This window comes from Ranitomeya variabilis, chromosome 1 (genome assembly GCF_051348905.1).
Source record: "Ranitomeya variabilis isolate aRanVar5 chromosome 1, aRanVar5.hap1, whole genome shotgun sequence".
NCBI lineage: Eukaryota > Metazoa > Chordata > Amphibia > Anura > Dendrobatidae > Ranitomeya > Ranitomeya variabilis.
Window position 1 is genome coordinate 897,140,588 of NC_135232.1, and position 16,383 is coordinate 897,156,970.

General features: G+C 42.4%; 1 protein-coding gene across 2 annotated transcripts in view; it reads left to right on the plus strand.

Annotated features, from left to right (window-relative positions):
* Positions 1 to 16,383, plus strand: part of LOC143775873 (bifunctional heparan sulfate N-deacetylase/N-sulfotransferase 4-like) — a 1,078,686-nt gene that overhangs the window by 851,719 nt on the left and 210,584 nt on the right. For both annotated transcript variants that reach the window (XR_013215729.1, XM_077264588.1), the window contains exon 9: positions 13,070 to 13,193. Coding sequence is in view for 1 of the 2 variants with exons in the window: in XM_077264588.1 (XP_077120703.1) it covers positions 13,070 to 13,193 (124 nt within the window). In the remaining variant the exon portion in view is untranslated. The remainder of the gene's footprint in view (positions 1 to 13,069; positions 13,194 to 16,383) is intronic.

Genomic DNA, 16,383 nt, shown 5'->3' on the forward strand with positions numbered 1-16,383 from the left:
TGTGATCGCTTTTCTAAGATGGTCCATTTGGTACCCTTGCCTAAATTACCTTCCTCCTCTGATTTGGTGCCATTATTTTTTCAACATGTGGTTCGTTTGCATGGCATTCCGGAGAACATTGTGTCAGACAGAGGTTCCCAGTTTGTCTCTAGGTTTTGGCGGTCCTTTTGTGCTAAGATGGGCATTGATTTGTCTTTTTCTTCGGCTTTCCATCCTCAAACAAATGGCCAAACCGAACGAACCAACCAGACTTTGTAAACCTATCTGAGATGCTTTGTTTCTGCTGATCAGGATGATTGGGTGACCTTCTTGCCATTGGCTGAGTTCGCCCTTAATAATCAAGCTAGTTCGGCTACTTTGGTTTCGCCTTTTTTTTGCAATTCTGGTTTTCATCCTCGTTTTTCTTCGGGGCAGGTTGAGCCTTCTGACTGTCCTGGTGTGGATTCTGTGGTGGACAGGTAGCAGCAAATTTGGACTCACGTAGTGGACAATCTGACGTTGTCCCAGGAGAAGGCTCAACGTTTCGCTAACCGCCGTCGTTGTGTTGGTCCCCGACTTCGTGTTGGAGATTTGGTTTGGTTGTCTTCTCGTTATGTTCCTATGAAGGTTTCTTCTCCTAAGTTTAAGCCTCGTTTCATTGGACCTTATAAGATTTCTGAAATTCTCAACCCTGTGTCATTTCGTTTGGTCCTTCCAGCTTCTTTTGCCATCCATAATGTGTTCCATAGGTCGTTGTTGCAGAGGTACGTGGCGCCTATGGTTCCCTCCGTTGATCCTCCTGCTCCGGTGTTGGTTGAGGGGGAGTTGGAGTATGTGGTGGAAAAAATTTTGGATTCTCGTATTTCGAGACGGAAGCTTCAGCACCTGGTTAAGTGGAAGGGCTATGGTCAGGAGGATAATTCCTGGGTTGTTGCCTCCGATGTCCACGCTGCCGATTTAGTTTGTGCCTTTCATTTGGCTTGTCCTGATCGGCCTGGGGGCCCTGGTGAGGGTTCGGTGACCCCTCCTCAAGGGGGGGTACTGTTGTGAATTCCGTTCTCGAACTCCCTCCTGTGGTCATGAATGGTACTTTGGTTAGTTCTGCTCTTGGACTCCCTCTGGTGGCTTTGAGCGGAACTGCTGGTCACTGAGGTTGGCTTTGTCAGCTGCTCTCGTTTATTGCTGCTGGCTTCCCTATTTAACTCCACTCAGATCGTTACTTGATGCCAGCTGTCAATGTTTCAGTATTGGTTCAGATCTCTCTTGGACTTCTCTGAGGACCTGTCTACTCCAGCAGAAGCTAAGTCTTTGCTAGTTCATTTGTTGTTACTGCTTCCTGAATATATTTCTAGTACTGCTAATTTCTAGTCCAGCTTGCTATCATGATATTTCCTTGCTAGCTGGAAGCTCTGGGGTGCAGAGTGGCACCTCCACACCGTGAGTCGGTGTGGGGAGTCTTTTTGCTTACTCTGCGTGGTTTTTTGTAGTCTTTTTGTGCTGACCGCATAGTTCCCTTTGCTATCCTCTGACTATTTAGTGAAGTCTGGCCTCCTATGCTAAAACCTGTTTCATTCCTGTGTTTGTGACTTTCCTCTTAAATCCCAGTCAATATATGTGGGGGCTGACTTTACCTTTATGGAATTTCTCTGAGGCAAGGTTAGGCTTCTTTTCTATCTTTAGGGGTAGTTAGCTCTTAGGCTGTGAAGAGGCGTCTAGGGAGAGTTTGGTACGCTCCACAGCTATTTCTAGTGTGTGTGATAGGAGTAGGATTTGCGGTCAGCAGAGTTCCCACTTTCCCAGAGCTTGTTCTGATTACTAGTTTACTCATCAGGTCATTCCGGGTGCTCCTAACCACCCGGTCCATAACAGTACTCCCTCAGCATCTTTCCAAGCTTTTCACTCCTTGTGAGAGTACCCCATGCCTCAGGACCTGTGCGATGGGAGGATCTGAAAAAACTCTCCCAGAATTTTCACAGTGTTCCCCTGCCTCTGCTGGATTGGAGTTGTGTCTCTCTCACCTGTACTCCTTGGTTGTACAATGTACTGTGCCGCCAGCATTTTCAGATGGGAATTTTTTAAATATTTCAGCATCAAGGGCCTTCTGGTACTGCCCCATGTTAGTAGAATGGTCCACCTTGGGAATAAGAGATAGAAAGTTCTCCTTGTAGCATGGGTCTTTATCAACCAGTAATAGCAGTCACCCAAAATTTTGAGAACTCGAGGGTCATGGGAAAGGCAGCATAAGATAAACTCAGCCATGTGTGCCAGACTGCTAACAAACAAGACTTCCATGTCCTCACCAAAAGGATGACTGACCATGCTCTTCTCCTCCTTCTCTTTGTCCTCAAGCCATCCATGCTGAACAGACGGTATGACAGCTGTGCAGGTAGTACCATCTATAGTGCATGAAACCAGCTCCTGTTCTTCCTTCTCCTCTTACTCATCCTCATCCTCATTGTAACCAAATCCACATTGGGATGAGATGAGGCTGGGCTGTGTGTAATCACCCTGTATGGTTTCTTGCTCAATCTCATTGTGCTCCACATTCAATGCATCCTCTTTGATTGTGAGCAGAGTGTGTTTCAGAACACAGAGAAGCGGGATGGTGATGCTAATTATGGCGTAATCTCCACTCACCATCTTGGTGGAGTCCTCAAAGTATTGGAGAATGGTACATATGCCTGACATAATAATAATAATAATAATAATAATAATAATCTGACATCCAAGTCTACTCCCGAGGTCTAATTTGTGGAGTCTGAACTGAGTACCAATGGCCTTGTTGATGCTGTTAGTGAACAACTGCACTCTTCTGCTCACAAATCCTTCCGAACATCTGCAGTGTAGAGTTCCTACACGTGGGGACATCACACACCAGTCAGTGACCTGAAAGTTGCAAATGCTGCTTATGCACAGCGAGGGCAGCAGAAGTTGAAGATGACTTTCTAAAATGGGTACAAAGGCGGCGGACTTTGACAAACAGATCCGACAGCTCTGGGTAGGATATGAGAAACCGGTGGACCATGAGGTTAAGCTCATGAGCCAGGCATGGTACATGTGTGAGCTTGCCTCGCCTCAGAATAACCACCAGGTTCCATCCATTGTCTCACACGACCATGCCTTGCTGCAGATTCAGAGGTGTCAGCCACAGATCTGCCTGCTCTTTCAGAGCTGTCCACAACTCTTCAACATTGTGCGGTTTGTCACCAAAGCATATTAGCTTCAATACAGCCTGATGGCGCTTGGCTGAGGCAGTGCTGCAGTGCTTCCAGCTTGTGACTGATCTGGTCATTTCAGAGATGGAGGTCGAAGAGGAGATGGAGGAGGTGCAGGAGCTGTAGAATGTGGGGACAACCATGATTTACATAGGGCTCCCAATCCTTGGTGTCATGAGGACGTGTTTGATCCTAAGGTCCAACTTGGTCCCGGCTTCCACAATGTTAATTCAGTGTGCCATCAGCGAGATGTACCGTCCCTGCCCACAAGCACTTGTCCACATGTCCGTTGTTAGATGGACTTTCCCAGTGTCTGCATTTTTGAGGACATGGCTAATGTTGTGGGACACGTACTTGTGTAATGCAGAGACGGCACACTGGGAGAAAAAGTGGTGGCTGGGGACCGATTACCAAGGGATGGCCACTGCCATCAGGTTGTGGAAAGCTTCCATCTCCATGAGCCTAAAAGGCTTCATTTCGAGCACAAGCAGTCACAAAATGTGTGAATTTAGTAGTATGGCCTGTGGAGTGTTGGCTGTGTATTTGTGCTTGTGCTCCAAGGACTGGGGTATGGACAACTGAATGCTCGGACAAGGATGTGGACGTGCTTGCTGATGGTGCTAGTTGAGTGTGTGCAATGACAGGTGAAGGGAATGAGGCATCTTTGCATGCACCATGGACGGAGGATTGGTTTGCATGTACAAGAGTGGAAGAAGCAGTGGTGTCACCCACAGACACTTTTCCTGGACCCTGGGGTTCGACCCAAAAAGCCGGGTGCTTTGCCAACATGTGCCCGATCATGCTTGTGGTGGTCAGGCTGGTAGTTTTGCTACCTCTGCTGATGCTGGCATGGCAGGTGGTTTAAATGGCCTTTTTGGGGTTATCGGATGCATCTTTAAAAAAATAACCAGATTCGGGAAGACCTAACAGTTGTACTGGCAACTTCTGTCGTGTTGGTGTTGCAGGTAAAGGTTGCATGCCTTCTGTCTGCAGCCACCACACTGCTTCTTCCTGCCTGTTGGGGTACTACACCTCCATCTCCTGTGTGCTGCTGTCCTCACTCTGCACGTCCTCCTGCCATGTTGGGTCAGTTTCCATATCATCCACCACCTAGTCTTCCAGTTCCGCACCCTGGTCGTCCTCCTGACTTTCTGGCAATTATGTCTCATCATCGTCCACCACTTGTGAAACATTCCACCAACGCCTTCGTGTGACTGTGGCTGCTCAAATATTTGGGCATCGCTACATGCGATCTCTTCTTGTCCCGCTTCAAGTGGACCGGGCGAGAGGCCCGAATCTACAAATGGAAAGGTAAACAGCTCTTTGAAGTGTCGAAGTGTGGGATCAGTTGTCTCCGGGCACTCAGCATGGTGGGAGGAAGGAGGATCAGGGTGAGGAATATGCAGTCCAGACTGAGACTTGACCATGTGGAAGACAGGGTGGTGGTGGCAGCAAAGTGACTGGAAGCATTATCCGCTATCTAACCAACAACCTTTTGACACTGCTCTGGTTCAATAGTAGTGTGCTGTGGTCCTGTAGTAATTGGGACAGGAAGGTCGAGCGAGAAGATGTGGATGATTGTTGTGGCACAATTTCAGCTTGCCCACGGCCTCGGCCTCTACATGCACCATTACCATCACCATTACGTCCAGTTCCCTGTTCTTTACCACGTGCATTGCCCATTTCAAATGGAGGACAATATTATCCACATTCACTACAAATGGCTGATTTTGGAGCGAACTTATATGTAATCAGCGCGACGTTAAACCACAGTTTTAAATAGCTGGCCAGTAGGTAACTATTTTAAACAGGAAACTGGTGTCAATAACTTCCTTAACACACTGCAACAAAATTTAAATGGAGGCCAGAAATGGCAGAATTGTGAGCGCTCTTATAGGTGATCCGTGTGATGGACAAACCACAGTTTTAAAAAGATGTATTTTTAGCTCTGCAATATGGAAAGGATCTGGCTGTATTCTCCAATGCGAACAAACAAATGGAGCAGAAATACAATGTTTTTGATTGCTTTTTAAGCAAATAATCAAGATTAAGATAAAAAAAAAATTATTCCTGGCCCCTGATACCTGGGGCTATGTCTAGAAGTATCTGTAAAAGCAGCAGTAGCAAACAGAAGTGCAATGGATTGTCTTGCTATATGCACTGCAGTCTGCCACATACACTGCCTGCCTGCCTGCCTAGCACTAATGTCTATGCAGCTGGATTAGTCATCAGAAGGACTGTTAGTTGAGATGGATATGTGTATAATATATTGTGGTGTACCTACACTAACTAATAAACAAGCAAATCTCTCCCTAACTCAGCAGCACCTCTCCCTACACTGCCTGATTCCGGAGTAGACTGTGACAAGCATGGTAGTGCCAGGTCTGATATAGACCTGATGACGCTGTGCAGCCAGCCAATCACTGTAATGCCACAACCAACATAACTGAGGCAATGTGTGGCAGATAGTGTTGAGCATTCCGATACCGCAAGTATCGGGTATCGGCCGATACTTGCGGGTATCGGAATTCCGATACCGAGATCCGATACTAATTCTGCATTCAGGACCTGAAATTACGTCACGGCTTGCTGTGATTGGTCGCGTCGCGGTCACATGGGCGGCACGCAACCAATCACAAGCCGGGACGTAATTTTAAAATGCGCGTGTTTCCTGCCTCCCGTGACGTCACGGCTTGTGATTGGTCGCGTCGCCCATGTGACCGCGACGCGACCAATCACAAGCCGGAACGTAATTTTAAAATCTCGAATGCCTAGAATTCGGCATTCAGGACCTGAAAATTACGTCACGGCTTGCTGTGATTGGTCGTGTCGCGGCCACATAGGCGGCACGCGACCAATCACAAGCCGTGACGTCATGGGAGGAAGGAAAAGCGCGCATTTTAAGCAAACAACGCTGCCGGTTCCCTCGGTGAGGTCCAGGCTGCGTCGGAGAGGTGAGTATAGCAATATTTTTTATTTTAATTCTTTCTTTTACACATTAATATGGTTCCCAGGGCCTGAAGGAGAGTTTCCTCTCCTTCAGACCCTGGGAACCATGAGGGATACCGTCCGATACTTGAGTCCCATTGACTTGTATTGGTATTGGGTATCGGTATCGGATTAGATCCGATACTTTGCCGGTATCGGCCGATACTTTCCGATACCGATACTTTCAAGTATCGGACGGTATCGCTCAACACTAGTGGCAGACAATCCCTGCATGCTCATTGGCTCTCAAAAAAGCACCAAACATGCAGGGAGGGGACCTGAGCTCCCACCGAGCAACCCCAGAAATACTCGGCGAGCTCTGAGCATCTCTTAGCACCAGATTATCAATTTTCATAAGGGGATGCTTGGTACGAAAAAGGACTCATTACATGAAACACAATTTCTCCTGAATGTACTGTAGCAATAGCACACATGTGACTGTACAGTACTGTTTGGCCACACCAAAGGGCTTGGGAGGAAAGGAGCGCTATTTGACTTTGGATCACAGATTTTCCAAGAATAGCTTGTGGAGTCCATTTGCAAAGTCCCTAAGTGCCAGAACATCAGAAAATCACCTCAAGTGACCCCATTATGAAAATCTGGGAATTAATCTATGGGTATATTGATCACGTTGTTTTGGAAAACATCAATGGAGTCAAATGCAGTGATTATTGCAAAATGAAAATTGCAAATCTGTCATTATAGTACAATTACATTGTGTCCAGCTTGTGCTTCTGGAGACATGGACCCCTTAAATTAAGTGGTCTCTCCTTGTTACAGTAGTGACCAATATGTAGACAGTAACTTTGGTTTTAGGTACACCCTGGGGCTGAGAAAGGAGAGGTTATGTGTATTTTGGAGCACAGATTTTTCTGGATTTTTTTTGAGGGGGAGGCATAGTATTTTTCCAGATCCTTTGTGCTACCAGTGAGTCACCCCGCGGGCAAGGGGTACTCGGTACTGGGTCTTACTGCTTCACAGGGGGATGTCACGGTAGCTGCCACCTGGTCCGTGGCCCAGGGCGCCCATGTAAAAGGGGAAAGGTCTTTAAAGGGATAGAGTTTATATTTGTGACGCCACCTGTGGTATTCGGTCAGGGTGACCAACGCTGCTTTAAGGGGTCCGCTGGGGTGATGTTATGGCAGATAGATGGTATACCTTCCCACTGGTGAAGTATATCCCTAGGGCTTCCCGATGTGTAGATGGTGAATGGTGAATGGTGCAGTGAAGAACGAGGACACAAGGTTGCAGTCTCTTTACCTTTACTGAAGACTTCAGCATCCACAGTCCTGAGCACCAGATCACAGGGCAGGCAGAGTCCAGTCGGTTTGGAGGCAAGTCCAGAGTCCCCTTGTCCAGGTGGAAATCAGTAGCCTTCCCTTGCGCTGCAGTGGTGTAGTCCCTTACTGCCTATGGCTTCACATAAGGGTCTCACAGATGCGATGGTTAGCTCTCTCTGTCCCCATATAGGATAGGACAAAAGCCGTATGACTGGTGACTTGAGCCTGTTTATAGGGTCTCTTAGATAACCTGGCTCTGCGTGGTGTCACCATGCCTCCTGGGTGTAGGTGGGGACAGGTAACCTGCAATTATCTGTCCTGCCGGTCTCTGAAATAAGGTGTAGAGGCCCTTTCTCTCTCGGTGTTCCGGCCACCAGGATTCTGAACCTCAGTAGGAGGCAGCCTGTTCGTGGCTGGTCCCCTTCTGGTATCCTCTCCTTTGCTTTGACTTCCTTCACGCTCGCTGCAATACAGTTCTGCCTTCAAAATGTCTCTTTCTAGGAGCTGCAGCTCTGAGGGCATGCACAGCTCTGTTGATCCTCTGTCTTTCTCAGACTTCTGTCTGGAACTTTCTTCTACAGAACTCCTGTCTGGAGCTCTGTCAGGAACTAACTTCTGTCTGGAACTGACTAACTTTCCCTACAGACTACCAGTTATATATATGTGGGGAGTTACCTAATAAATAGGAGCAGAACCTCCCCCTGGTGGCTTGGAGTGTGAATGTGTTGCATGTTTGTGATACCTGGATGCAGTTATCCTTTCTTGCCTCCAAACATAGCATCACTCTCCCCGAGGGGAAAGCAATACCACTGTGACAACCAGGACCCTGGGGCGCCACACATGTAATGTGGAAGCCCCATATATTTCCATTAAAAGATGATTCACCTGAGTGAGGACTTGCTTTTTTGTAGGTTGAGTTGAATACTATTGGTAGCATTTTGGGGTACAGAATATTTTGGTTCAGTTCACATTTATTTTGTGCTCATGGTTCAAAATAAACCCCCGATTGATAATTTCACTATAACGAGGCAGCAGAGTTACTCCAGACTCTGTTAAGTGATGTCCTGCATTCAAAGGTGCAAAATATTGTGGTTGACCATTGGTTTGTGCATGCCAAAAAATATGTGTAAAAAGATAGATAGCCCCAGAACATAGGCCAGATGGAAGTCCTCATGACCACTGCCTCATTATAGTGAATTTTCCATCTGGGGTTTTCCTTTGAATCAAGTATTTCAGAGATTTACAATTAAACGCTGATGCATCTGTCAGAGTAGGGTGCAGGATAATTGTGTCTTTGGGAGTCAGAATAAACTTATCAACAGCAGTTGAAGAATTTATTTTATGTATTTATATTTTATGTAATTCATCTTGAAATATAAGTTTTAAGGTGGCTTTATTTGTCAGGTCAGCACGATTGAATGCCACATTTATATATTTTTTAGGTTTGGCTACGATCACACTAAACAACAAGAGACTGACTGTCACTTCCAAAAAGAAAACTGATGTGTACAGGTGCATACTAAAAGTAGCCATCTCTATACATTGCTAACAAATAAAGCTGCACTCTGTAGTGCTATAGCATGTAAACATGAAATATATGGTTTGGCTAGTATCACTCTAAAAATGCTTTTCAAAAATAAAGTTTTTTGCATCATCATGTCTATACTTTTTTATTTTTGTAATGACTGAGCTATGTGAAGGCTTGCTTTTTGCAGGATGAATTAGTTTTTATTGATACCATTTTTGGGCACATAATATTTTTGATCACTTTATATTCCGCCTTTTGTGAAGTAAAATGAACAAAAAACAGCAATTCTGAAATTGTTTTTTTCTTACGCTGTTCACTGTGTCATGAAAGTTATAAGACAGCTTTAGATTCTTCATTGTTTTTATGCTTTGCTTTTTTTATACAATGCAAATAATTTTTTAGAAAAAACATGTTTTTGCATGACCTTTTTCTGACAGCTATAGCTTTTTTCCTTGTTTTTTGCTGATGGGCTGTATGGGGGATAGTTTTTTTGTTAGACAAGGTGTTTGTTTTTTTTAAAGATATCATCTCTATTTACAACTTTTTAATCGCATTTTAATTCACTTGCTTTTCAGCTGTATCACGAAAAAACAAGGTTTTTGCAAGGTATTTTATGCATTATTTAACGGTGTTCAATGTAGGGGTTAAAAATTATGATAATTTTATAGATCAGATTTTCCCAGACTTGGCAATACCAAATGTGTACTTTTTGTTTTGTTTTTTATGTTTTTACATAAATATTTATATTTATTGGCATATAATATTTTTCTATTTTTTTCCTTTTTTATTTTCTTTTTTAAAAAAAAACATTTTTACAGGTCTTTTTTTTACTTCTCTTCATTTTTCACTTAGTTACTCTATGGGACTTTAACATATATTAATCTGATCACTGGTATAATGCATTGGAATACATATGTACTGCAATGCTTTACACCTGTCAGTGCTACACTGTCAGAACACCTTTCAGACCATACTCCTGGCATGCATATACACCATCAGGAAAACCATTAATACGCAGTGCTAGGTAGCTCTATCATCCAGTGGATAGGCCAATTAGCACCAAAAGTACGACACTCCAGAATACAACTTCAGAAACAAAAAAAAAAATGGAGTATAGGGTCCACGATCATTATAAAAAAGTATAATTTTAATGACTATTCAATAAATACAACAAACATTAAATTACAAAAGCATGCAAAATCACAAAATTAAATCAAAGAGACACAGACAATGAAGGATCAGGTAGAAAAACGGCTAGTGGGTCCTGACCAAAAACCAATAGGGATATAATGTAAAGTGCTAGTGCTTTGTACTTCCCACAAAGGGATCAAGGGGGTAAAAATCAATGTAAGAAGCAGCTCATCCTATTGCTCAATGCATTTGTTATGCTTAAAAATACTACAATACAAAGTGATTACCCATACCGGTGATCGGGCAGGAACACACACCTCTCCGCCACTGACCCGCGTTTTGCATGAGCTTTATCACGGTATAACAGGCCAACGTTGCTGGCATAGACTAAGGCCATTATCACAACCATTGGCAGCCCGTAATTATGTAGTGGGGGTGCCGATCGGGTGGAGGACAGAGCCCCCCACACACTCCTAGGTTTCTAATTGCTGCGATTGATCAAGGCTTTTAGAGAGTTAAGCAGTCAGGGCAAAGAGGTACCACCCTTGGCCATGACAGACAGAGTTTGTCTATCATTTAAGTTGTGCCCACATGATCGACATGATGTACAGGTACATCCATTTGTTAAGTACCTGCAAGATATGTTTACGGGTAAGTCATGTGTTGGAAAGTGATTCAAAATATCAGAAAAATTAAATTTTACACATTTTTGCTTTAATTGGTAACTTAATATACTTTGGCTTTGAAAATTTGTTGAAAATCTTTTTTGTTGCTTGGACCTGTTAAACTGAATTCTGCAAAAATTATATACATGTTTTTTGGTAGATATAACACTGATTATAACAGCAAGCTGCAATATAGCTTTAACGGTCTAAACTCAATAGGCCAATCTGTTAGGTCTCGGAACATCTGGTAATTAAGTGAGATTGTAACAATGAGAATTATTTTAAGCTTAACATATTGTAAGTCTGCTAACAAAAAATTTACCAGCTGAATTGGGATGGCGTAATGAGAAATACTACCTTTCACTGTTCTGGGACGAACAGGTCTCACTAGTTATTTGCTTTGGGTGATACTGTTTATGCAGCAAGAATGTAGCCAAGATCAGGAGTCCTGGGAAATGCCTGTAGATTTACATTATTTAAAGTCTAAATAAATGAATTTTAGGAAATATATACCAAAGCAAAAATATCATTAGTCGGTATTCGCTTTCATTGCTGGAATATTCTCTACATAAATTGAGAAACATAAAGAAAGATACAAAAGTAAGTCTAAAAGAAAGCATAAAATATGAATGAAAAAGAGAAACTTGTTACTGAATTGAGATAACAATATTCACAAATCTGAATAGAAGAAAAGGGCTCTCTCAAAATACACCTCATTCCTGATGATGCTACATTAATAATAATGATAGATTATTATTATTATTATTATTATTATTATTCAATGGCAACATTTTGGCAATGAAATAAATTTCCATCCATTTGATTAAAAAAGGGTATGACGTTAGTTAACCTTTCCTTGGTTAGTAGCATTGAATTAAAGGATTATTGTCAAGTTGTCTTTTGAGCAGCACAGAACCCTACATTTTCTTTAGTTTCCTAACTTCCTGGTTTCTATCAGAGTGGGCTCTCATTCTTGACTGACAGGTCTGGTGAATAGCAGAACTGTAGTATAAGTAGAACTATAAAGCTCAGGGCAAGTTCTGCTGTAGCACATTCAGCGATCAGTGGATTGATCTGAGCCTGCACTGTTATCAGTGTATTTGCACATTGCGAATCAAGGCATTTGAAAAAACACCCAGCTCTGGATAGGGAGAGAGCATGATTAGCAGACCTGCTTTGAAAGATGACATCTGGTGATTTATAACTATGTCTCTTCAGAAGATGAAAGGGAGACCATTGGGGAGGGCTTTGAGCAGCTAAATGTTGTGTAGAAATCATTGGGCTGGAGAGAGCTAAATGGGATGTTCAGAGCTAAATTTTCTTCTAGAATGTAACTACTGCACACTATGTCAGATCCTGGAGGCCAATTTCCATGGAAACCAGCTGCATAATATTACAAATAAAAGCCTTTGCAGGAGAATGACAGCAGTTAGAATAAGCAAGTCAATTGCAAACTTGCTTATTTTCATGCTGAATAACTAAAGCAATTTAGGATCTTGAATATATTCAATTAAGCTGAGCAAACAACAGCTCAACATTTGTTTCTCAAAAGCATTTAGACCAAAAGCATATGGTGAAGTGGGTGATAAATAGATTACAGGCCCAAAGATTTGTTGCCAATGCCCTGTTTCAACTAGGCTACATTGCTGGCGAATGATCAACAGCTGTTTGGGATTTGCAAGCCAATACTATAATCTGAGACATTTTTACTAAGACGTCCTCTTTTCACAGTGTATGCCACAGGATTGATAAGATATTATTTAAGCTTCAAATTATAGAGAGATTAACAATTGCACATGGGGCCAGTAATGAATAACAAGCAATGAACTAGCTGAACCATTGCCTGTCGGGTTCCTTGAGTATTCAAAAGAAAATTCTGAGATCTGAATTTCATTGAAAGGATACTGTTCTAAAGAGAAGTTAAAATGGCTGTCTCTTGTAAATGTCATGCCAGTGACACTGACCTTTTTTTGAAAAGTTCATTAAATTGCCCTATTTCAGTTTTTATATATCTGGTCTGCATATTCGTAATAAAAAAGTGCCAGTTCATTACTTTTTTATCCAGTATTCTTGACTGTTATAACTTATTTTATGTTTTCCACTCATTCTCCTTCAGAATCATAGATATACTTAATCATCCTAACAAAGGAATTGTGGCTTTTTGGTCACCCAGCTTCAAGGGCAGAAACCTCACCAACTTCCCCTATTTACAACTGTGTACAAGTGAACATATTTTCTGTGCCGTTGCACTGTTTTATAACTTACATATTACATGTTTCCTAGGCACAACAGCACTTTACTTATTTCTACTGATGCATCCTTACATCCTAAGCAACTTTCCTAACCCAAAGACTTTTGAGGAAGTTCAATTCTTTAATGGAAACAACTATCACAAAGGAATTGACTGGTAAGATGAATACATCGAGTTTGCAAGTAAATGTTCATGCATTGAAATATATGCCAATACATTGGAGACAGACCTGTCAGGTTCCACATGCCCTACAACCCAGCAGCATTCACCAATGTATGAGTAAACTCTCTGCCTAACTAGCCCTGTATAACATAATTCAGTTAAATAAATGTTTTAATTAAGCATTTATAATGTCCCCATTTCCTTCAATTAGGGCTTTGACTAGCCGATGAAGCATTAGCTTCTCCAGATTAGACAGCCCTCTTTCCATGTTATCACTCCCCTGTGGGCATAATGACATCATTTGCAAAAGCTGGTGTCATCACCAGCTCATGCAAATCTGGCACATTCACGCTTTTCATTTCCACAGTGTGGTGGCACATATGCGCAAGATTTGAGCTAGCGATGATGCCGGCTCATGCAAATTATGTTATCACACCCACAAGGGCATAATAACATGGAAAGAGGACTGACTGGTCTGGGAAAACTAATGCCCCATCAAATAGTCAAAGTCCTAATTAGGACAGGAAACGAGGACAATATAAATTCTATTTTAAAACACAACACATTTTTATTTTTGTCATTTTTTTTTAATATATATATTTACAGTTCTTTTTTTTACTTCTCTTTACTTTTTCACTTAGTCACTCTATGGAACATTAACATTTATTACTCTGGTCACTGATATAATGCATTGGAACACATACAGTGGGTACGGAAAGTATTCAGGCTCCTTTAAATTGTTCACTCTTTCTTTCATTGCAACCATTTATTACATTCAAAAAAAGTTCTTTTTTCAAATTAATGTACACTTTGAACCCCATCTTCACTGAAAAAAAAACAGAAAAGTAGAAATTTTTGCAAATTTAATAAAAAAGAAAAACTGATATGACATGGTCATAAGTATTCAGACCCTTTGCTCAGACACTCATATTTAAGTCACATGCTGTCCATTTCCTTGTGATCCTCTTTGAGATGGTTCTACTCCTTCATTGGAGGCCACCTGTGTTTAATTAAGCTGATAGAACTTGATTTGGAAAGGCACACACCTGTGTATATACAGGTCCTTCTCAAAAAATTAGCATATAGTGTTAAATTTCATTATTTACCATAATGTAATGATTACAATTAAACTTTCATATATTATAGATTCATTATCCACCAACTGAAATTTGTCAGGTCTTTTATTGTTTTAATACTGATGATTTTGGCATACAACTCCTGATAACCCAAAAAACCTGTCTCAATAAATTAGCATATTTCACCCGTCCAATCAAATAAAAGTGTTTTTTAATAACAAACAAAAAAACCATTAAATAATAATGTTCAGTTATGCACTCAATACTTGGTCGGGAATCCTTTGGCAGAAATGACTGCTTCAATGCAGCGTGGCATGGAGGCAATCAGCCTGTGACACTGCTGAGATGTTATGGAGGCCCAGGATGCTTCAATAGCGGCCTTAAGCTCATCCAGAGTGTTGGGTCTTGCGTCTCTCAACTTTCTCTTCACAATATCCCACAGATTCTCTATGGGGTTCAGGTCAGGAGAGTTGGCAGGCCAATTGAGCACAGTAATACCATGGTCAGTAAACCATTTACCAGTGGTTTTGGCACTGTGAGCAGGTGCCAGGTCGTGCTGAAAAATGAAATCTTCATCTCCATAAAGCATTTCAGCCGATGGAAGCATGAAGTGCTCCAAAATCTCCTGATAGCTAGCTGCATTGACCCTGCCCTTGATGAAACACAGTGGACCAACACCAGCAGCTGACATGGCACCCCACACCATCACTGACTGTGGGTACTTGACACTGGACTTCAGGCATTTTGGCATTTCCTTCTCCCCAGTCTTCCTCCAGACTCTGGCACCTTGATTTCCGAATGACATGCAAAATTTGCTTTCATCAGAAAAAAGTACTTGGGACCACTTAGCAACAGTCCAGTGCTGCTTCTCTGTAGCCCAGGTCAGGCGCTTCTGACGCTGTTTATGGTTCAAAAGTGGCTTTACCTGGGGAATGCGGCACCTGTAGCCCATTTCCTGCACACGCCTGTGCACGGTGGCTCTGGATGTTTCCACACCAGACTCAGTCCACTGCTTCCTCAGGTTCCCCAAGGTCTGGAATCAGTCCTTCTTTCTGCCACATTTTTGCCTTCCAACAGACTTACCATTGAGGTGCCTTGATACAGCACTCTGGGAACAGCCTATTTGTTGAGAAATTTCTTTCTGGGTCTTACCCTCTTGCTTGAGGGTGTCAATGATGGCCTTCTTGACATCTGTCAGGTCGCTAGTCTTACCCATGATGGGGGTTTTGAGTAATGAACCAGGCAGGGAGTTTTTAAAAGCCTCAGGTATCTTTTGCATGTGTTTAGAGTTAATTAGTTGATTCAGAAGATTAGGGTAATAGGTCGTTTAGAGAACATTTTCTTGATATGCTAATTTATTGAGACAGGTTTTTTGGGTTATCAGGAGTTGTATGCCAAAATCATCAGTATTAAAACAATAAAAGACCTGACAAATTTCAGTTGGTGGATAATGAATCTATAATATATGAAAGTTTAATTGTAATCATTACATTATGGTAAATAATGAAATTTAACACTATATGCTAATTGTTTGAGAAGGACCTGTATAAGACCTCACAGCTCACAGTGTATGTCAGACCAAATGAGAATCATGAGGTCAAAGGAACAGGCTAAGGAGCTCAGAGACAGAATTGTGGCAAGACACAGATCTCGCCAAGGTTACAACAGAATATCTGCAGTACTCAAGGTTCCTAAGAGCACAGTGTCCTCAATAATCCTTAAATGGAAGAAGTTTGGGAACACCAGAAGTCCTCCTAGACCTGGCCGTCCAGCCAAACTGAGCAATTGTGGGACAAGAGCCTTGGTGAGAGAGGTAAAGAAGAACCCCAAGATCACTGTGGCTGAGCTCCAGAGATGCAGTAGGGAGATGGGAGAAAGTTCCACAAAGTCAACTATCACTGCAGCCCTCGACCAGTCGGGCGTTTATGGCAGAGTGGCCTGACGGAAGCCTCTCCTCAGTGCAAGAAATATGAAAACCCACATAGAGTTTGCTAAAAAACACATGAAGGACTCCCAGACTATGAGAAATAAGATTCTGATGAGACGAAGATAGACCTTTTTGGTGATAATTTTAAGTGGTATGTGTGGAGAAAACCAGGCACTGCTCA